Genomic DNA, 23306 nt, shown 5'->3' with positions numbered 1-23306 from the left:
AAACTGGAACAGGTTCAGAGAAGGGCTACTAGGGTGATCCAAGAATTGAAGACCTACCTTATAAAAGGAGACTCAAAGTACTTGGCGTGTTTAGCATAACCAGAAGAAGGCTGAGTGAGAGATGACTGCTCTCTATAAATACATTAGAGGGGTGAATCATGGGTGACACATGGAGAGGGGGTCAGAAGGGGTCACACCATGGCAGGAGGGGCCGGCCAGTAGCAGGTGGGGCTCTAGAGGGGGGCTTGCACCTGCAGCAAAGGTGAACCCCCCCCATTCATCATCAATTGGGGGTAAGGCAGTGCCCTAAGCAGGGATCACACTCACCGGCAGTGGCAGGGGTAAGTGGAACACGGTGGTCCCATTGCTTTGCTCTCAGTGATGCTGCTCTAGGGGAGGGGGCGTGAACTCCCCCACACTCCCTGGTGGGAAACGGAGTGATGCACCTGCCTTGCTCCATTTACCCCGGCTGCTGCCAGTAAATGAGGAGCAAGCAGTGGACTCTTGCTGCTAGCACTGGCCTCCTTAGTCCCCTGTGCCACCTTGGTTGAGGAAAAAGGCAGGATGGGGGCTGAGCAAGACAGAAAAGAGGAAAGAGCAAGGCAAAAGGTGGAGCAGGAGAAGAGCAAGGCTGAAGGGGGGTGGAGCACGGGCAGGGAGAGAGGGGAACTGGGTGGAGGGGGGTTGTCTTGGCCCTTCCCTGGGCTTGGGGAAGGGGTCATGTGGCCAATGGCCCCCCAGGTCTCACTTGACCAGCTGTCTCGGAGATAAATACCAGGGAAGGAAAGGAGTAATTTAAGTTAAGCACCAAAGTGGACACAGGAACAAATGGATATAAACTGGCCAAAAACAAGTTTAGGCTTGACGTTAGATGAAGGTCTTGGGAAGGAATTTTACTCCAGGTCAGATTAGCAGAGACAGGTTTTTTTTTCTTGGATCTTTCTCTGCAGCATAGGACACAGGTCATTTGTAGGTTTCAGTTAGTGTAAAGGGTGGGTTCTCCCCATGGTTTGAGGACTTCAGTAACTCAGCCAGAGGTGAGGGGCTCTATTGCAAGAGTGCGTGTATGAAATTCTGTGGCCTGCAACGTGCAGAAGCTCAGATAAGATGATTATGGTCCTGTTTGATTTTAAAGTCTATGGCTACGTCTACACTGCAAGGTTTTTGTGCAAAAACAGCTGTTTTTGCTCAAAAACCCATGGACCGTCCACACCTCAAATGCACTTTTGCGCAGAGAAATCAAGAGTAAAATGGCATAGGTGAATCTCCTTTTACAAGGCATAACTCCCTTTTGCGAAAGAGTTCTTGTGCAAAAAGGCAAGTGTGGATGTTCCAGAGGAAAAAGCACAGGTGCTCTGATGGCCATTCTGTGAATGGCCGTCAGAGCTTTCTTGCGCAAGAGCGTCCATGCAGCATGGACGCTCTCTTGCGCAAAAGCACATCACTTTTGTGATGTGCTTTGGGGTGTGGATGTGCTCTTGTGCAAGAAGTTTTAGTGCAAAAACTCTTGCGCAAAAGGCCTTTTGTGCAAGAAGCATGTAGTACAGATGTAGCCTATGAGTCTAAGGTTTCTGTCTCTCTCTAAAATCCTTGAATCCTTATTAGAGGCAAAAGAGAGTCAAAAGTCTGACTACATGCAATGATAGGTTTTAACTTTTATCTCTCTGGTCTGTCTGGTTGAGATCTCATCAAGAAAGAGTTTAGACATCAGCTAAGGACTGATAATGGCTACTTCAGTAACAGAAGAGTTTTGAGCATCGGGCTTTGCAGACGTCATCTTGTTCACTTAACCTATTGAACTGCTTTACTGAAGGTATGTTATGATACTTAGACATGAATCTGAGCCAAAGACAGATGGCTCAGGGACTATATTATTTATTAAAAATGTATTACTGTTGCGGCTGTTAAAATATTTCCAGATGTCTTTACATATACTTGATGCTATTATGGGATTCTTGGTGGACACTGTGCTAAAATACATAGACTACCACAAATATTGAGGGGTTTATTTGCTTGCCAAGGCAAACTGGAAGATTTGATGGATACTCACTATTTATGATTAGGCAACTCAGCCTTGGGACTTAAGCAGACACTAATTAGAGCCATGGTGTCCAACCAGTTCTGAAGCAGTAACTACTGTAGTGGCTACTGCTATAGCAAACCAGCCACATTCAATGGGCCAAATAGCCACATTGAGGGTAGAGTTTATGTTCCTCCCACACCAGGGAGCAAACCAAAAAACATTTACATGAGTGCAGAATAGCACAAACTTTGAGGGACTTTTGATTCAAAATATGGAGCTATTTTCTATAACAAAGGGCAATTTAGGAGAAATGTGCCATAGTTTCAAAATGAAAAGGTATTTGTACAAAACAGAGAAAGGAGATGGGAAGACAAAAAATTGAACAAACCTGTTTTTTGGGGTCGCTGGCAGCCTTCACTTTTTCAGCAACATCACCTAGAATATTGATAAGTTTCCTCTCCTTAGAAAACTCAACATTTAAGGCTTTTCCTGCACAGAATTGGACAGCAGCCAATAGTTTCTGATACCAGCTTTTGAAATGAGCTTCATTCTGTGCATCCTTTAACAGCCTGAAGGGAGGAGGAAGAAAAAAGTCATGTCCCTAAAGCTGATTTTTTTATACCACCTCTAGCAAGTACAATGAACGTACTCTAGACTAATCTGTATTTGGTGGCCTTGGGCAGTTTAACAGGAGAGAATTAAAAAAAAATGTTGTTTATTTGTTAGCAGTAGTCAAGTTCCATCTGATAACTAATGAGATTCCAAGAGTGTAGGATTGATAGGAACCTGTTACTTTTTTGCCTTCCACAAAGCAGCTCCTGACTTGCTCTGATTTCTAAAAGAAACATTTGTCAGAGGAATGTATTTCCTATTTTCTTTTGCCCAGTTGTATATACATACACACATTCCCCACGCCAGTAACTTCACATGTGGATAGACGTACCTTACATCCAGTGGGTACATTTAAAAGTTTATGTTGGTCTTAAAGATGCTGCCAATTTCAGCAGCATTCACCACTTTTAAGTATATAGGTAATACTCCCAAAATTGATGAAAGCTCTAAACCTTGAATTAATTTGTAAGGGCACCCAATGTATCTGTCTCTTCATTGTCAGAGATAAGTCCAGACTAAAAATCCATTTCTGATTCTGCTGAACTTTGGGGAAGCTTTAGAAGTCATTGTTACCATATGTTGATTAAGTAGCGGTATGGGGGCAACAGGTACATTAACCTTCTGAGCCGCATCCAATTTTTCCTCCATCCATGGCCCTGACTACATGGGGGATAAAGGATGCATTTTTCAACTGAATTTGTTTAATTCCATTGGAAACCCACTCCCCCCACTTTCATACCCAAGTAGACACACTTCAAATACCTTTAAGATCATTTGAACTAGTCTTGGTGTATGTTACTTTGACTGAAAAAAATAATCTTTCTGTTGGTGTCTGTAGATAAAGAGCTCATTTGTCATCAATTGTATGTCCAGTCTCCTCATTCATCCTTTCCCTCTCCCGTAAATAGCACCACCCCACCCCCAGCCTGTTGATCCTTCCTCAATCCTCCTCTTCAAACACCCCCCTCTGCCAGTAACCCTGCCTGACCCCCAGACTAGCTTCCCCAGCTTCCTTGGCCACCGATCCCTAAGAATGGCTTTCGTTATCTGAGGCTGTCTACCTGAAACGTAGCTCTCTTGTTAAGGGTTAAAAGAAACATATGTACACACATTGATATGACAGACATGAGCAGACTAAAGATTTTGTTATACAGATGTCAGAACATGAGCTGGGGCTCCCCTATGCACCTTAACCCTGCCTTTCTTGTCAATGTATTACAATAAGGCTACTGCAGCCAACCATTTCTATGTATCATGCCTATAAGGATTTACATATTTTCCCCCACTGACTTTTTTTCTTCTCTTTGCTGTCCTTTATGAAGATAATTGCTCCCCTAGAGCTTTCTGTGTCACCCAAAGTAACAATTCAATACAGAATAATATCACCTGTTGGTTTCTGACAAGCCTTCGCAATACCATAAAGAATCTGAATTTTTATAGGTTTGTAAGCAGTGCAAACAATGAAAATACCTGTAGCATTCTGCTAGTAATGCCTAGACATGAAAGCGGGGAGATATGAGAACTAAGTTTGTCATCTTCTCTCCCACTTGGAGTTGGAAATGACACTTAGTAGAGTCTATTGCAAACAAATAATTATATTCAGGGCTGAAAGAGAATATGAATTGTCAGGGCACTGTCTTGTGGGAGATAAATTCCAGCATACAGACAGATTCGTCACTTTTAGTGGCAGAGCTGTTGCTGCCAGCCCCACTCACTTTAACAGCTCATGCATGAATGACGGATGTTAGCTAGACTCGCTGAGGTTCAAAAGCCGTGTCTTAGATTCTGCTGCGTGACTTTATGCAGTGGTAACAAGAGCAGATATTGCTTAAGAAAATCACTGTCCATTTTTGCAATGAAAACTGTTCTAGCCCAGTTCTAGTGAACTTGTTAATGATCATTGGTTTTTGAACGTGACTATTGCTGGCACAATTCAAGCTACAGTGCCAACTGAGAGTTTCATCCTGTTTCAATTATAGCCCTGAAAAGAAATAAAGATGTCATTTCAAGTTTACCCAACTCTCAGCAGGTGAAATGCACCCTTCTCACAAAACCAGAGTAAACAGCTTTAATGCAAGTTACAATATTGGGCTGAAGTGGCGTACTGCTGACTCCTCTAATGTTTTACATCCTTGTGCAGAATTAATTTTTTTATGTGTATCAAGGAATGTGTGAATGTACACCACTAGTAGAAACCTAGCTGTGGGAGGTCTGCTGATCAGCTGGGTGGTATTTGAATGTCTCTCCTGAGGGGCCCATAAGTACATAGCTCATAGGGCACACTGCAGGTACGCTCTTTGGAGCTGCTGTTCCTGCCTAGGATCATGTCCTCCTACATGCGGTTCAGCCCAATGAATCTGTACAATTACAACGAGCTGTTCCTACCTGCTTTGCACTGGCACATTCAGAGAACATACAGCCCTCATTCTGCGATGTGCAAAGGTCTCTGCCTGAGTGCACTGCACTGTCAGGGCCATGAGTATCCTGCTGTGGTAAAGGGACGGTGTAAATCTCTCTTTACAACTGGGTGAGTTTCACCCATATTTCTTCGATATTGTTAAATTTTTTCAACATATTTTCTTTTTAAAAAGTATGTTCCACTGTGTGCAATTAAAGCACTTGATATGATGACAATATAGATATGGTACCATGGTTAAAGGGTTCCATAAAAAGCCCATGGCACTTTGGCTCTCAGAATTAAATGTTTAAATCTGTAGAAGTACTGTTCACATTTCCTGTAGCAACAGAAAATGGATTTCATATTAGCAATAACTTGAATATATACCTATTACATAAAAAAGGTTGTTGAGAGACTGTTAAGGTTGCAAAGTCAATCATCCAAAAGATAGGAAATACCAGAATTAAGGAGGCCTGTTCAACCTTTAATTTCAGCTCTCTTGAGCATATGCATTCTGATATAGTCTTTAATTATATGATTACATACTATTTTTTCCCACAGAACATGCTGTCAGAAAATGTGGGCTTTAGATCCCTCAGCTCAGCCTGGGGCTAGCTGGCTCAGTTTTCAGACTGATTAATGAGCCCAGCTGGGCAGCTGCAGAATCACTTGACTGACTGGCTTGTCTGATTGGATACAAGAAGTGAACAGATCTTCATTTAAGTTCAGATCTCTGACACCCGCTTCATGTCCTGCACGGGAGAATAGGTGCTTACTCACTCATCGTCCTGACGTATTTTGTTTTTTTCCTTATTGTTCAGAGGAGTTATTTATTGCACCCTATTCAAATCTTGTTCTGAAAACAGAATTACTAATTTCCTCAGGTGCTCATCACTAGAGTATATAAGAGCTTTTCAAACACTAATTAATTTATCTTCCAAAATGCCTGTGAGGCAAGGTGGTATTATTATTCCCATTTTACCAAGTGAGAACAGAGGCGGAGAGGCATTAATTCCCCAAAGTGTCTCATAAGATTTAAGATGCCTAAGGCCTGATTTTTCAGAAATAAAAATGCATTTTAAAGGACTTTATTTGTTCAGAGGACAGTTCCCGTTGACTTCAGTTCCAATTATGAATGCTCGACACTTTCATAAATCTCATAAAGTCAGGCACCCAGAAAATGAGAAACACATAACTACTGAATGTGTTTGGTTTCAGTGACTTGCCCTACATTCCCTAGGAGCTCCAAGGCAGAGGTAGGGATCGAATCCAGTTCTTCAGCGTAATATTCAACTGCCTTAACTATGAGACTGTCGTCTCTCCTTTTGCAGTCCCTGCCTCTCCACTACAACCAGTACACACATTCCAAATAATACAACAAATGCCCTCATTTTCATACACACAACCTTGACTCACTCTGTGAGTACTGTCCACCCTGAGCACTGAAGGAAGCTCAGGACATGTGGAAAAAAAAACCCTACATGATGGCATCTAAGGGTATCTAAATTAGAGTAATGCTAAATGGGCTAGAACAATACAACTTACAACCATTTTAGAATTCTTTATAAACACTTATTTCTGAATTTGGGCCTGATAGCATACATCATAAGAATCCAGCTGCCCATTTTTCTTATTGTATCAATCTAAAGGAACTATGAAGTCTACTTTCTCCTGTATGAGTGACCTTTGTTCTTAAATACACAGAATTGACATACCTTTCCTTGAGTGAATCCAAGATTTGGCATTTGGCACCCCTACAGCAAGATAACCAGAAAAAGCAATGTTTTCTATTTTAAATAGGGAGACTTCCTGTAGGGAAGATCAATTATTCATTGTCAGTTCAGTTTCTGGCCAAACTTCAGAAAAAGTAAACGCTAAGGGCTTGTCTACACTATGGAGAAGATCAACCCTCTGGAGATCAATCTTCTAGCATTTGATTTAACAGGTCTCGTGTAGGCCCACAAACTGAATGCTGAGGGCAGCCCCCTCCTGTATCCTGTACTCCTCATTCTGCGAGGAGTAAGAGAAGCTGATGGGAGCATGCATGCTTGTTGGCCTCCTGTGGTGTGGATGCTCCAGTGGCTCAGCTTAAGGTAAGCTGAATGTGGCTATGCATTTTGCTTAGCTGGATGGTTGTGACGGGGTGGAGCAACCCCGCCACTCGAGCAAGGCAGATGGGGCCGCCGCGGAGCCGGCAATCAGCGCGGCAGGCCCGAGCGGGGGCGGAGGGACACGTCATCACGCGGCGCCGGGGCGCGCCGGTGATGACGTCGGGAGGGCAACGCCAGGGACGGCAAGGGGAGGGGGGATAAAAGGAGCCGGGGAGGCCAGGGGAAGGGGGGCGGAACCGGCGGGGCCAGCGGACCCGACTGAGCAGGAGCCAGCGGCAGCGGGGCAGGAGCCAGCGGCAGCGGAGCAGGAGCGAGCGGCGGCGGAGCAGGAGCCAACGGCAGCGGGGGTGAGACCTGCGGCAGCCAAGCCAGCCGGAGGAGGGGCCCGAGCGAGGGAGGAACAAGCCACGGGAGCCAGGCAAGGAGGCAGCCGAGGCAGCGGGGAGCCCGCAGGGACAGGCGGGTACCCGGAGCAGTGAGGGTCGGCGGAGTGGAGCAAGACCCAGGGCGGGCTGTGTAACCCGAGAGCAGGGGCGTTTTGGGGTACCGACCCCCCCTGCTACCACTGAGAGGGCACCTCTCAGTGTCAGGGCCCTGGGTTGGGGTCCGGAGAGAGGGCGGGCCCGGACCCCCCACTCCGCCCGGTGACCCAGAGTCAAGTGTTAAACTGAGCGCGGCCTAGGGGCAACAGGAGGGGCGGCGGCACGGACAGGCGGCCCCGTGACACGTGGTGGAGAATGTGGGTGGTGGCGGCCCTGTAACGGAGGGCACAGGAGGAGAGGGGCCTCGTTTTTCTTTCGGTCTTGGTCCCTTCCCCCTCTTCCATTTCCATTGCCACCCCAAATAGGTTGAGGCACCATGGATGGGGACAAAGTCGTGGAGTGGCTGGTGGATAGCCAGCGTCAATTACAGAGCCAACAGACAGAGGCATTGCGGCAACTGACAGCCGAATTTAGGGAGCAGCAGAAACAGCTAGTTCGGGAGCTGAGGGATGGGACAAGGCCGGCGGGACCCACCGACGAGGGGGAGGAGGACATGACGGGCCCAGTACGATTACCCATCAGGCTCGCCAAATTGGGGGAGGAGGACGATACCGAAGCGTTCCTAGTGACGTTCGAGTGGGTGGCCATAGCGGCCCGTTGGCCCCAGGAGCACTGGGCTACGATACTCGCCCCCTACCTATCCGGCCCGGCGCAGCTCGCCTACCGAAGCTTATCGGACCGCGACGCGTTGTGCTATTACAAGGTTAAGGAGGCGATCCTCGACCAGATGGGCATTTCCCCAGAGACGTACAGGCAGCGGTTTCGAGCAGCAAAGTACGGAGCGGGGGAGCGCCCCCGAGCGGTCGCCCAACGGATCCGGGAAGCCGGGCTGCGGTGGCTGGAGCCATCTAATAAGACAGCAGCCCAGGTGGCGGACCTGGTGGTACTTGAGCAGTACTTGCAGGTGCTCCCCGCGGAGGGCCAGCAATGGGTACGCCGACACCTGCCCGGGACTATGGAAGAAGCCGTGACGCTCATGGAGCACTTCATGGCGGCCGAGGCACCAGTAGGACACGGCAAGATAGGGTCCGTGACCAACCCGGTGGGTCGGGGAGACCCCAGCCCCAGAGGGAAGGAAGGGCGGGGCAACACAGGGCCCAGGGCCAGAAGCCCCCCAACCCGAGGGCCGGAACGGCGATTAGCCCCAGTGTGGCGCGGGGCCGAGCACCGCGAGAGAGTGGAAGCACGGACCGGGGCCGAAAGGGGCACGGAAGAAGCATCGGGCCCCCAAGTAAAACCGACGTGCTTCCAGTGCGGCCAGGAGGGCCACTTCCGCCGGGAATGCCCCATGATGGACTGCACGTTTGGACAGCCCAAACCCCAGAGAGGGCCGCGATCGGAGGTAAGCCGGGCCCGTATAACAGGGCAGGTACGCCTAAATGGGGAGGCAGTGGAGGCCGTACTGGACTCGGGGTGCGGGCAGACGCTAGTGCGGCGAGACGCGCTAGGGAAAGGGGTGCGCACCCGAACCCCGGTGTGGATTAAATGCGTGCATGGGGACACTAGGTCGTACCCCATGACCTGGGTGAAGATACACGACGGGCAACAGGGCGGGGATCTGCGAGTAGCAATAACACCCCGGCTACCCTGCCCCGTGTTACTGGGCAGAGACTGGCCCGGACTGCGGCGGCTCCTGGGGGAATGGGACCCCCGCGACCAGGGAGGCACGCACGAGGCATGGGCCACCCAGGAGGAGGACGCGGGGCCACTGCCCCCGCAGGAACCGGGGAAGGGAGAGTCATTGGCAGCCCTAGAGGTCGATAAGGGCGACTTTCTAGTCCTACAGCGGGAAGACCCGACGCTACAGCACGCATGGGAGAACGCACTGAGCACCCCGGGGGAGGGCGAAGAGGCCGAGCAGAGGCCCGGGCAAGGCCCATATTTCAAGATCCAGGGGGATCGGCTGTATCGGGTCCCGGGGCTAGGAGATGGGGCAACCCAATTGGTCGTGCCGAAGGCGTATCGGTGGCGGGTGATGGAGATGGCCCATAACAATCATTGGGCAGGGCACCTGGGGACTGAGAAAACGCAGCAACGGGTGCTCCAGAGGTTTTATTGGCCAGGGGTGTACCAGAACATTAAGGATTTCTGCCGGTCGTGCCCGCAATGCCAACGGACCTCTGGGGCCCGGGTACCCCGAGTCGCCCTAGTGCCCATGCCGCTGGTATCGGAACCCTTTGAGCGAATAGGCATGGACCTGATAGGACCCCTGGAGCGCACCCGGAGGGGGCATCAGTACATTTTGGTTGTAGTTGACTACGCGACGCGTTATCCGGAGGCCGTGCCCCTACGCAAGACCACTGCAGCCGCGATAGCCGACGAGCTCGTAAAGATGTTCGCCCGTGTTGGACTCCCAAAGGAGATTTTGACCGACCAGGGCACGAATCTGGTGTCGCGGCTAATGAAGGAGCTATGCAACTGGCTGCAGGTGAAGAAGATCCGCACCGCAGCCTACCACCCCCAGACGGACGGCCTCGTCGAGCGATTTAATCAAACTTTGAAGGCGATGCTACGGCGATTGGTGGAGGATGATCCACACGATTGGGACAAGCTGCTACCGCCCCTGCTCTTCGCGGTACGGGAGGTACCACAGTCATCGGTGGGGTTCTCGCCGTTTGAACTATTGTACGGCCGGCGGCCGCGGGGTATACTAGACTTAGTGCGGGAAGGGTGGGAGGAACAGACGTCCTCCGCACTGGGGGCCGTCCAATACGTAATTAAGCTACGGGACCGTATGAGGACCATAGGGAGGTGGGCACGGGAAAACCTGGAGAAAGCTCAAGAAACCCAAGCCCGCCACTACGATAGGGGGACACGGCCGAGGACCCTCAGTCCGGGTGACCCGGTCTTGGTGCTGCTGCCAGCAGGGGAGTCCAAGCTGTTGGCCAAGTGGCAAGGGCCGTACCGGGTCATTAAAAAGATTGGAGAGGTAGACTATGAAGTCCAAGTGGGGGGTAGGCACCGTCAAAGCCAGGTGTACCACATTAACCTATTAAAACGGTGGGTACCACGGGAAGAGCCCCTAGCAGAGGCCTTGAGTACAGAGATCGAGTTTGGGCCTTGGGGCGAGGAAGAGGTCACCTGGGCAGCTAGCCCTGTGGGGAGGGAGCTAAATCAGGTTCAGCAGGGCCAACTACGGGCAGTGTTGCAACGGGCAGCGGCCAGCCTAACGAGCCGACCTGGGAGAACGAGCCTAGTACAACACGAAATCACCACGGAGCCGGGGAAAAAGGTTCGAGACCCAGTGCGCCCCATCCCCCGGAAGTTGTGGGACACAGTCCAAAGGGAACTGCAGGACATGACACGGTGGGGAGTAGTGGAGAAATCGCGGAGTGAGTGGCGGAGCCCCATCGTGCTAGTGCCAAAAAAAGACGGAGCGACACGTTTCTGCATTGACTTCCGTAAGCTGAACGCCGTGTCTAAGTTTGACGCGTACCCCATGCCCAGAGTAGACGAGCTGCTGGAACGGTTGGGGCAGGCAGAGTATTTGTCGACAATCGACCTCACAAAGGGGTATTGGCAAATACCCTTAGCACCGGCAGCCCGAGAGAAGACAGCGTTCGCTACCCCGTTTGGGCTTTTCCAATTCGTCACCATGCCATTCGGGCTGCACGGCGCGGCAGCTACATTCCAGCGGATGATGGACGAGATATTAGAAGACCACCGCGAATACGCCACGGCATATATAGACGACATTGTCGTCTTTAGTAGGACCTGGGAGGACCATCTGCAACAGCTGGAAGCTGTCCTGCGGGCGCTCCAACGAGCAGGACTCACGGCAAACCCCAAGAAGTGCCAATTCGGAAACAGGGAAGTATCGTACCTGGGATACACGGTGGGGAGGGGGCGGTTAAAACCACTGCTGGACAAGGTACAAGCCATTAGAGACTACCCCCGACCCCACACCAAGCGACAAGTCCGCCAGTTTTTAGGCCTCGCGGGGTATTACCGGCGGTTTATAAACCACTTTGCCTCACTGGCGGCCCCGCTAACAGACCTTACAAAGAAAGATCGCCCTCAAAGGGTGGTGTGGACGCCCCAAGGGGTGCGGGCCTTTGAGGCGCTCCGCCAGTGCCTGATGTCAGGGCCAGTGTTGCGGCCACCTGATTTCGAAAAACCGTTCATATTACAAACCGATGCCTCCGAAGTGGGGCTCGGAGCGGTCCTCGCGCAGGAGGAAGAGGGCACGGAGTACCCCGTAGCCTACCTGAGCCGCAAGCTGTTCCCTAGGGAAAAAAACTATGCAGTGATTGAAAAGGAAGCGTTAGCCGTCAAATGGGCCATAGACTCTCTGCGCTATTTCCTTACAGGCAACGCCTTCACGCTGGTGACGGACCACGAACCCCTGAAGTGGATGCAGACCATGAAGGACAATAACGCGCGGATAATGCGGTGGTATTTAAGTTTACAACCTTTTCGTTTCGAAGTCAAACACAGACCCGGCAAGGACAATGAGAATGCAGACTGCCTCTCACGGTTGCCGGGTGACGAGCAACCGGGGGGTGTAGGAACTTTGCAAAGGGGGGAGGTGTGTGACGGGGTGGAGCAACCCCGCCACTCGAGCAAGGCAGATGGGGCCGCCGCGGAGCCGGCAATCAGCGCGGCAGGCCCGAGCGGGGGCGGAGGGACACGTCATCACGCGGCGCCGGGGCGCGCCGGTGATGACGTCGGGAGGGCAACGCCAGGGACGGCAAGGGGAGGGGGGATAAAAGGAGCCGGGGAGGCCAGGGGAAGGGGGGCGGAACCGGCGGGGCCAGCGGACCCGACTGAGCAGGAGCCAGCGGCAGCGGGGCAGGAGCCAGCGGCAGCGGAGCAGGAGCGAGCGGCGGCGGAGCAGGAGCCAACGGCAGCGGGGGTGAGACCTGCGGCAGCCAAGCCAGCCGGAGGAGGGGCCCGAGCGAGGGAGGAACAAGCCACGGGAGCCAGGCAAGGAGGCAGCCGAGGCAGCGGGGAGCCCGCAGGGACAGGCGGGTACCCGGAGCAGTGAGGGTCGGCGGAGTGGAGCAAGACCCAGGGCGGGCTGTGTAACCCGAGAGCAGGGGCGTTTTGGGGTACCGACCCCCCCTGCTACCACTGAGAGGGCACCTCTCAGTGTCAGGGCCCTGGGTTGGGGTCCGGAGAGAGGGCGGGCCCGGACCCCCCACTCCGCCCGGTGACCCAGAGTCAAGTGTTAAACTGAGCGCGGCCTAGGGGCAACAGGAGGGGCGGCGGCCCGGACAGGCGGCCCCGTGACAATGGTGTACCATAAGCTGACCTGCCTGGTCTAGTGCAGACAAGGCCTAATAATCTTAGCTCATGCGTGTACAGTAAAACTCCAATTGTCCGGCATCCAGTGGTCTGGCACTCCCAATAGTCCGGCACCAACAGGAACCTGGAAGTGCTCTGACCAGCCGGACAATTGGAGCTGCTCCGCACCGCTTCCCCAAGTCCGCCCCTCGTCAGTTTCAGCAGTGGCAGCAGCAGACTTGGGAAAGCGGCGCGGAGCAGAGCAGCTCCGGTGCTGGCGGGTTGGTCCCGCAGCACCGCCCCTCACCCCTCTGCTCTGTGCCCGGCAGCACCCCAACTTCTCTGCTCCACGCCGCTTCCCCAAGTCCACCGCTGCTGCTGCTGAAACTGACGAGCAGCGGACTTGGGAAAGCTGCAGAGCAGAGCAGCTGGCGTGCTGACAGGTTGGTCCCGCAGTGCTGTCACTCACCCCACTGCTCGGGGATAACTACTGCAGTCTGGAGGGGTGGGGAGCCTGCTCCCCTCCCCTCCCGGAAACTCTTGGAGGCGGTGAGGGGCTTCCCCTGCCTTCCTGCAAAACGGCGGAGGGTTTGCCCCTTGCTGCACCATTCCTGCCCAGCCCTCGGATGCAGTGCAGGTCCAGCAGACCCGTCACAGCTCCCCCGCTGGAGTACCTCCTGATACTCCGGCATATCCGATAATCTGGCACCACGTAGGTCCCAAAGGTGCCGGATTATTGGAAGTCTACTGTACTTGATATATGTTTCCTTTTAAGCTGAAAGGGGGTTTAGGACCAGATTCCAGCTGCTCATGCATAAGCCAGAGGCAGGGGGCAGGACACAGAGGGGAGGGAAAGAATCAGAATTTTGATATTTGTGTTTAGTAAGCCCAAGCTGTGCAGGAAGGTGGAGCAGCTGTCATGATCATACTCTCTACTTCTGCCTCAGCTGGAGGGCAGTATTGGAAGAGATCACGTGCTGCACAGTTTAAGCACCTGGCAGTGGCTGTAATGGAGTGTGCCCCTCTCTACATTATCTCTTCAGAAAGCTCTGTCCACCCCAGTGCTCTGCTGACAATACACACCCAGGAACTGCAGCCAAGGAAATGCATCATCCTGCTACTCACGCCTCACAGATATGCTTTTAAAAGCCACCGTATTGATCTTAAATTGCTAAATGACTGAAATTAACTAGACTTGACTTTCATCTTCATTTTATAACAACAAAACAAAAACAGTCCCAAGGCGGATCTCAGAGGCCAGCCTTTAATGTGATGACTCATTCTGAGCTTTGCTGTATTGTTTACTCTGCAATTGAACAAATAAGCAATTGCAGTTCTGGCTTTACTATCCTCTGGCCCACACATTTCCTTCCCTTCCCCCTCAGTCCATTGCAGTCTGAGAATCAGGCAGAGGTAGGAACAGCTGTGCCCTATGAGATCACAGGAGGAACATAATCATCTAGACATGAATGACATTCTAAGACAAGACTGGACACACTAATAGCCGTTGTTCCGGTACGAATGAACTGTAATTAGAATGACTCAAAAAGTCAGGGATCGTGAAAGCAAGGAAAAACTCACATTCAGCCTCTGATGTTTGCTACAGAATAGTGCATAGTAGAACTAACCCTGACATCTTGCTTATATTCCAGGCCCACAACCCTGGAACACAGGGGTCTTGTGGACCAGCAACAGGAAAATGGAGCTCTCCTTCTGTGGATGAGCTTCACATTTCTTACTTAGATACTTGACTGTGATCAGAGCAGAACAGGTGATTTCAGACTCACTGTCAATAGATTATGGGCTGGAGAACATCACAAGAAGGCTAGGAGAGGAAGGATTCTGACTTCAAGTTCATTTATGTGGTAAAGGAGAGCAAGGATTCCTAAATAGCATACGATGGGGTTGCAGGTCCTTAACAGATGTGAGGGACAAGAGATTCACAATTTGCCTGAAATTCATAAGTGCGGCATGGTTTATAATTAGTTTCTAAGAGCCATATGCAGTGATAAGGACAAATTATTGTTTCTATGTAGTAAGCTGGTTTGGTGTATTTATCCATATATCCACGGTGTATACCAGTGCACACATTATGAGCACACAGTAAAACATGACAAACACTTCCATTTTCAAAAGTGACTTGTGATTTTGGGCATCCCAGTTGATGAGAATTTAAAAAAACCTGGGTGTATTCATACTCTAAAAATCAAGTCACTTTAAGGTGTCCCAGATTGGGCACTTGAAAACCAAATATCACAAGTCACTTTGAATATTTTGACCAAGGTATTATCTAAGTTTTATTGTAAGTATACAGATTACTCCTATTTTTTTTCTAATCCTTTATTTTACTCAAGTGAAGACAAGGAGAGTGAGAGAAGGAAAGGACATTGCTCCAGGATGCCACAGCAATATGTGCTTTTAAATGACACTGTTGCACACTCCCCAGTATGTCACTAGATTAGCATGGATGTTTCCTCAGAGGGGTTTAGCCTGTGAGTCTAAGGTAGGCACCTGCCTTGGAATTTACAGGCATTCCTGTAACACTCTCAAGGTATTAGGCTATGAAATACGCACATGAACAAAACATAAGAAAAGAAAGAGCAAATTGAATTGTAATGAGAATCCAGGAGAAAATATTTCAGGCTGCTAGGTTGTACTGAGGAGGAGTCGGGACATGGAGATAGTTAGCCAGTGGGCATGTGCACAAGATCTGAGTGTTGTTAAATTCCATTGTAGATTGCTCACACACACTGGAACTGGAGATGTGACAAAAGTCATAGAAATGTCATACCTCTGGCAGAGTTGTGAAGGGCTGTGAGGAAGAGCAGGCAACTCAATGCTACTCCTTATCCAGTTGCAAGTAAAATATTTAAGATCATGCTCTTATTAGTTTTTCTTTTTTTCTCTCCTGAGGGAAGGTTAGATTCCACAAGGCTCCTTTCTAGCTAATTACAATTCTGCGCACTCTGCCAAAGGTAACAGGAATACTCCCTTTGATAATGGTATCAAGATATCTTATGTTATATAGAAACTACAGATTCTACAGATTTTAGAAAACCATTACAGATACATGCCTCTACCTACTTATCTACATGTGTGTCTCTAGATATACAAAATGGGCCTAGATCAGGCCAAATTTGTCTCAAATGCTAATTGGTCTTCTGATGGGGTGACCATTTGCCAGCTCAGAGAGAAGGAAAGGGGATTCATATCCACTTTATTTTGAAAGGATATGCAAATGTATCTCTTTGTGGACTTAGCCCTGAAACTTAAAACCAGTTGGTGTCCAGCCTCCTAAACAATGCTTCCAGAAGTGGGAAAACACTCGAAAAATCACTTTGGAGAGGAAGTGGGACCAGACACATGGAAGAATATTCTGGAACTGTAGAAGTTAGGGTCATGAGAAGACCAATTAACAGATGAAACAAAAGTGGCTTGTCCCCAGTGTGACTCTCCACCATTTTGTAGATAGCTTTTGGAATGCAACAGGCAGCTGAGAAATAGGGGAGAAAGACAAAAACGTAAACAGTCTATTCTACTGAAAGCAATATAACATATAATATATTGGGGAACATCATGCATTATCAGATTAATTAATTATCTGTGGCCTATCTTTTCCATCTCTACCTCCTATGTTATCCACCCCAGGTAGGCAGAATGTTCTTGATAAATTGACTAGAGATGAAAGTTAATATCGGCATGTATTTTGTTTTTCTTAGGCTTCTAAGTCAGCTGAGATGATCAGGCCATCTCTTGCTGAGCTATTGTATCAGGCATTATCTGTAGATTTAGGAAAACACCACTGTACCATTCCATGACAACCACATAGAAGGCTAAAATCATTTTATTTTCAAAATGAGAATTTAAACTATGCGCAAATGGATGGAGTCACAACAGAAGTGGCCGATAAGGGTTCTAGCATGTCTGGCTCATTTTAGACCTCATCCCTCTTTTTACAGAGACAGGAGAGAATTAGTGGTGACTTGTTGAGGCTATGGGTACGTGTACACTGTAAGTGTACTTTGGAAAAAGCTATTCTGGAAAATTTCTTCCGGAAAAGGTTATTTCAAAATAGAGCATCCACACTACAGGGAAGCCTCAAAATTAGTCCAAGGCAGGCTCCCCTAATGTGGATGCGCTATCTCTATTTAGAGCCCCATTAGGCACTGGGGAGGAATAACTAGAGAATGGCCCTGGTGAGGGGCTATTTTGACATAGCAGCAGTAGAGCATCCACACACATCCTTTTCTGAAAGATCTTGTTCAGCTGAGGCCTTATTCCTCATTGAATGAGGTTTACCAACATCGGAAAAAGCCCTCATTATTTTTATTTTATTTTGAAATAACACAGTTGCTGTGTGGATACTAGTGCTGTTTTTGGCCATTATTCTGAAAAAAGGATACAGTGTAGATGCACCCTATGTAGCTAACTGCCTCCTAAGTGCTGATGTATTAGATGAATGTTTTAAATGTTTAAATTGTATTTAATATTTATTTTTAAATGGTTACAATGAATATTTTAAAATGTTTTAGATGAATCACGTGGGTGGAATATGAAATATGTTCAACAGTGTACAGCAACAGTATACATTTGGTACATCACATGCCCTAGAAAATGAAACTGCAATAAATTTCACATGCTGGTTTTCATACTCTAGAACAGCACTCTTTTGTCTGTGTTTCAAAACACTTTTCTTGAATATTTTACCAAAAATTACATCTGTTTAAGCTGAAATTTTGTTTTAAAATTTTCATGACAGTTCTATTCATAGTAGGCGAATTTGTTTTAAAATATAACCTAGAACAGATGCCTACATGCCAATGACTTTGTAAAAGTGAAACATTGTTGCAAAATAGATATTAGATGTGATAGTTAAGCTTGAGGCACACCAAGTTTGTTTGGCAGTCAAGAGAATGGCTGCTTTTCACCAATCCTCAGTAAATCAGACACAAGAGAATTAACATATAAGCAAAGTTGCACTAGTAAGTCAAAACTTAAAAAAGAGAGTCCACATAACAGGGTTAGGGATTATTGTTCCAACCCCAGCTCCATTCATTGCTGAATTTTGTGGGTATTCAGAAACTGAATCAGGATTCAAGTTTAACTAATGGCTCAATCTAAATAAAGTACCAGGACAAAACTCCAGGGAAAATGCTCCTAAACTATGGGCTGTCTGTAATCCAAATCCAAATTCTAAAACTCAGGCTCATTTCCAATTGCATAGCAGCCTCAACCTTTAAAAGCTGAAGAACTAACTCACCATCAACAGAACTAGGAGGAGGGACAAAAGTACAAAATATATCTATAATACAAAAAGGTGACCAGCAACTTTGCTACATGTAACATCTTAGGAGTTGAATAAAGTTTATGCATGGAGTAATATTTTATTAAGTTCACTGAGAAATGGTTCTAATTAGGTGATTGCCACTCACATCTGACCATCTAAATGTCTGCCCATGCCTCTGTGTTTGTTTCAAATGGACATTCTCATTGAAGCAAATGCCATGTTATTGTCAGACTATCATGCCATGCCTCCTTCAGGCAAGCCTGAGAGCTACAAGTCACATATCACTGTAAAACATCACCATCAATTTGTGTATCGTGGTGTGAAATGAGGCAGTCAGGTAGATCCGAAAGGACTACAGTACTTTCTCCTCACGTACAAATGTACGGGAGGCTTGCAATGCACGTGTGCGTGTGATGGGATGCTAAGTTCACCAGTGGAATATACAGACCCAGCACCGGCAACTTCAGTGGAGTGAGGCCTGCATACACTAGCAGTGATTTTGACCTATAGGTGGACTGTGGCTACTCTACTTTGAAGCCATATAAACAAAAGGCTACAAGGCTATGCTCAACCTAGAGCATGTATGGGTAGCTCCATTGAAGTGAATGAGGCTGTGTTGCTTTACATTGTGTCTGAATCTGGGCTGCAGTCATCAGTGTAATGCATGGACTGGAAAAGTGCACAGAAGAACGTTTCTTCCCCACCCATTGTTTGGTTAGTTCTTGTCAACAAAAATGGCTTCGGATAGCTTCTATAATTTTCCATTACCTTCACAGCGGGAACAAAAAAATTATTTATGACGTTCTAAAACAAAATGTATGACACAACACTGATTTGGAACAGTTCTGTATTCATAGGGAAAAATCAAGATTTATAGGAAAATGACACAGAATTAAACCTGATTTACTGTCAAGGACTCTGGTTAACTTTCCCCTAAAACACTGTACATTTTTATATTAATATTGAATAAGCTTCCATTAAAAAGAGTAAAATTAACATTTGAGAAGGTTATTATGGCCTTGGGTTACTCATGTGAGGAGCGGCACCAGATTTCAGTCATACAAGTTATTTATAGTTCTACATCCTTAAAGTTTCTCTTTTTGTAACCCTACTACCTACCATGTGTTTATTTGTTTTGAGTGGGGGAGGAGGTTAAAACACAAACTCAATATTATTCAAAGAAATTCAGACCTGAGAGCAGGAAATGTCTATATAGACTGTTATCCTTTCTGTTTTCATTGCATTTTTGTCACAAGATGAGGTTTGCATAGGGTTGTTTCCGGCCATCTGATTAGGTACGTACTGTATATTGTTAAACATACAACTCCCAAAGCTACAATAGGGTATTTTGAAAGCCAGTTAGAGCTGGATGAAGAGCTGAATGCAAATGAAGCTCATGATGAAATAATCATTGTGTCAGGTCAACATCTCTTCAAAATGCCTACCTGGAAAAACTTACTTTCTGGGACATCATTTTCTAAGGTGACTGAGTGATTTACACAAGAGAGCAAAGTATCCAACAGAACCCTGCACACTCTGACTTTGTCTCGACTGCAGGCTTCTTTCGGAAGAACCTTTTTTCGGAAGAGCTCTTCTAAAAAAACTTATTCTGAAAGAGAGCGTCCACAAACAAAAGCACATCGAAAAAGTAATTTGCTTTTTCAAAAGATAGTGTCCACACTGAATGGACGGAGTGGCCACCAAGGCATCTGTGCTTTTTCCTCTTTCCTCTTCCTGCGAAAGAACTCTCTCTTCCCCATCCACACACACCTCTTTCCAAAAGAACTCTTTCGCAAAAAGGCTTCTTCCTCGTAGAAAGAGGATTACTAATGCTTGAAAACCCCCTCTGTGATTGCAGTGTGGACGTAACTCACGTTTTCTCAGAAAATCAGCCGGTTTTCCGACAAAATTCTGTACTGTAGACATACCTTCTGAGATGATCCTTATAGCTTCTCCATGCAACACACTCTCTAGTTCCACCATCCCTCTGGAGTATTAGGTGGATACACCTTCTGCCTCCCCATGTTACCAGCTGTTTCTGCCTGTACCAAGATATCTTGGTGATACACCTCACTCCTAAAGCCCATGGGAGAGGAGACCAGATGCTTACCCACATCTGGTCCAGCTGGTGGCCCTAACAAAAAGCTAGGGGAACTGAGTTCATTGGAAGACGGGAATGACTCTGTCCTCAAGCAGTCTCAGAACTGGCACTGGCCTTTCCTGGTCAGTGGTTATCTGGGAAGTTCCTGCCTTTAGTCATCCCTTTCCTCAGGAGTTGAAGGTAAGGCCAGGGAAAAGAACTGACAACAGTGGGCTGCTCTGCTCCCCTTTTAATCTCCCCATCCAATCTGTGCATGCCTTACAGGGGTGGCAATAACAGAGATGCTTGAGACCAGAGCAGCTCCTTAACCTCTTCTTGTCCACTGTGAGATTTGTATGCCCCATCACAAAGAGATATAATGAATCTTCACCATTTACTGCTATAAGTATTGAAGTAATCATGAGCAATGTTCCCTTTCAGCTGTGCATTTGTGTGGTTACTCAAGAGAAATTCAAATGCTGTTCAGCTGATTAGCAGAGTGCCCACAGATTATAAAGGTGAATACCATAGCAACAGCTATACAATTAATAAAATAAGATTACTGACCTCCTCCGCCAGTCCCTGAGCTACATCCATACAGCCAGTACCTGTGTATCATACAGGGGAAAGCAGCAGCTCATAGCAGGAGAGGCATGACATTCACATTTTGTTCTACTGACAAAGGACTCTGAGCTGAATCACAGATCCAGAGCCACTTGGGAAGAAGTTGAGAAAGCATTAGGGCAGTAGGAAGGACAGGATTTCCATGCATCAGAAGATAAGTGAGGGATGGAACGTGCTCTCCAGGGGCAGGTACTCCTCAGATCAGCCACTTGCCATTCAGCTTCCACATTGCCCAGATATCCTCCCTCTGGGACTCAGAGACCTGCAGGCCCTCCTCTCACACTCAAGGAGCACAGGAATAAGGATCCATATTATTCCTAACCTTTGCATGGGGGGTTGGGAGGAGAAGGCATCTTGCCCTCTCTGTGCTCCTCATGAATCCATGATGGGGACAGCCAGAATATGGAAGGAAGGATGGAAAACAGCAGCAGTTTATTTTAATTGTCCTCTTTCCATTTCTCCTTAGGTACAGTACTTAGATGAGTGAGCAACTGCCTGGCACCTCTGAACTTAATACAGATAGCATCAGGTTACCTGTCCCTCACAGTAGAAACATGGCCATGTAGAAATGGTTGCTTTTATGAGGCAACACAGCAAAGATGTTTGGAGTGAGCATCCGCCATTGAGTTGCTGTTTCACAAACTCCTGGCCATAAAGCAAGACTGTATCTGTGCACTTTTTGTATGTGAACTGAAAACAGCCACAGGAAAAGAAACCAATGTGTACTTCTGCTAAGCTAGGAGTCATTTTTGTGTTCGCATATCACTATTGTGAAACAAAGCACCAAATGGATGATGCCAGTACCAAGCACAGACAAATGAAGGAATATTTGCTGAGAGGGCAGCTTATAATGTCCCTAAGGGTATGTCTACACTAGTCACCCTAGTGTGGACTAGGGTGGCTAATGTAGTCATTCAAACTTGCAAATGAAGCCCAGGATTTAAATATCCGGGGCTTCATTTGCATGTTCCCAGGCATCACCATTTTTAAATGCCCGGTAGTTCGAACTACCTGCCTGCAGCTACACTTGGCACGGGCTAGGTAGTTCGAACTAAAGCTCACTGCAATGAGGAGTAACGGTAGTTCAAATTAGGAGCTTTAGTTCGAACTACCTATCCCATGCCGCCTGTAGCCGCGGGCAGGTAGTTCGAACTACCAGGCATTTAAAAATGGCGGCACCCGGGAACATGCAAATGAAGCCCAGGATATTTAAATCCTGGGCTTCATTTGCAACTTCGAATGACTACATTAGCTACCCTAGTCCACACTAGGGTGGCTAGTGTAGACATACCCTAACAGACTGACCCATCAATAGAAGATTATGCAAGATAATGATTGGTTACACAAAACGCTGAATGTCTGGATCATAGTGCTATTGGAAAAAATAAAATGTAAGTTAATGGAGTCTCATTTCTGAGCCAGAAATTGAACTCTCCCAGTATGTGCACACATCCATACCAGTCATGTTGTGATTTGTAGATACTCATGGATTCGGCTCTGGAAGCCCCTATTTCAATGCCTGTCTTACTGGCCAAAACAGCAGGTGTCACATCAACCTTGATGAGTGTTTAGTATTAATTAACTTAAAGGAATTTGTTTACAGTGCAAACAATTTTGTACAATTCACTGCAATTGTTGCCATTAAATAGCAATTGATATTAAAGAATTCCCCATTTAACATCTGAAACTGCATTTAAGTGTCATTTATGATGTGCATTACTTTACAGTGAAAGCGGCTTTTGATTTTTTCAAATAATCTCATCAAATTTTATGTTTTCAGTCTAGTTGCATTTTTTACTCACAATGATATGAAATGATGATATGGGCAGAATGGAACGTTAAAGAAATTTCTTTTTAAAAGCCTCCATTTTGATGCTATAATTTTCTTCTGAGGGAGGAATAACATTTTTTTAAATGCCAGATAACATGAAAAAATAGATTGTTGTTCAATTATGCAGAGTTGACTATAGATCCTTTACTTTCATCATATTAAGGAAGAAAAATTCTAATGTACTTCCATTTGATTTCATCCTGTAGTGATTTCCAGGTTTCTATTAATACAACTAAAAATCAACATCCTTACTACATCATTATTTGCAGAGGTTCTGAAGATAATATTACCATTTACCCTAATTCTGGTTTTGGAAATAAAATCCCTTCTTGGTTACAGATGTTTTAGAAAATTGGCTATATCCAGGAACTGCCAAATGACATAAAAGAGTATCTTTCACCATAGTCACATGTGCAAGAAGTTAATCACTGGCATTAATTACTATAGGTGGCAGTCATTTCGGTTCAACATATTGCTTGACAGCCCATGCCAGTTCTGGGCTCCAAAGACACAGCTCTACATTTTTCCAGCATTATAGTCTCAACAAGCCATGTCAAGTCCTTAGGTTATAT

The 23306-nt window shown here is 47.3% G+C and overlaps 1 protein-coding gene across 2 annotated transcripts in view; it reads right to left on the bottom strand.

Moving 5' to 3' along the window:
• The window catches only part of PIK3C2G (phosphatidylinositol-4-phosphate 3-kinase catalytic subunit type 2 gamma), a 383327-nt gene that overhangs the window by 126620 nt on the left and 233401 nt on the right, over positions 1-23306 (bottom strand). For both annotated transcript variants that reach the window (XM_075897745.1, XM_075897746.1), the window contains one exon: positions 2412-2592. In XM_075897745.1, coding sequence (XP_075753860.1) covers positions 2412-2592 — 181 coding nt within the window. The remainder of the gene's footprint in view (positions 1-2411; positions 2593-23306) is intronic.

Source organism: Pelodiscus sinensis, chromosome 1, assembly GCF_049634645.1.
Source record: "Pelodiscus sinensis isolate JC-2024 chromosome 1, ASM4963464v1, whole genome shotgun sequence".
Classification (NCBI taxonomy): domain Eukaryota; kingdom Metazoa; phylum Chordata; order Testudines; family Trionychidae; genus Pelodiscus; species Pelodiscus sinensis.
The sequence above is the reverse complement of the archived record's forward strand: the minus strand, read 5'-3'. Positions and strand labels throughout refer to the sequence as shown.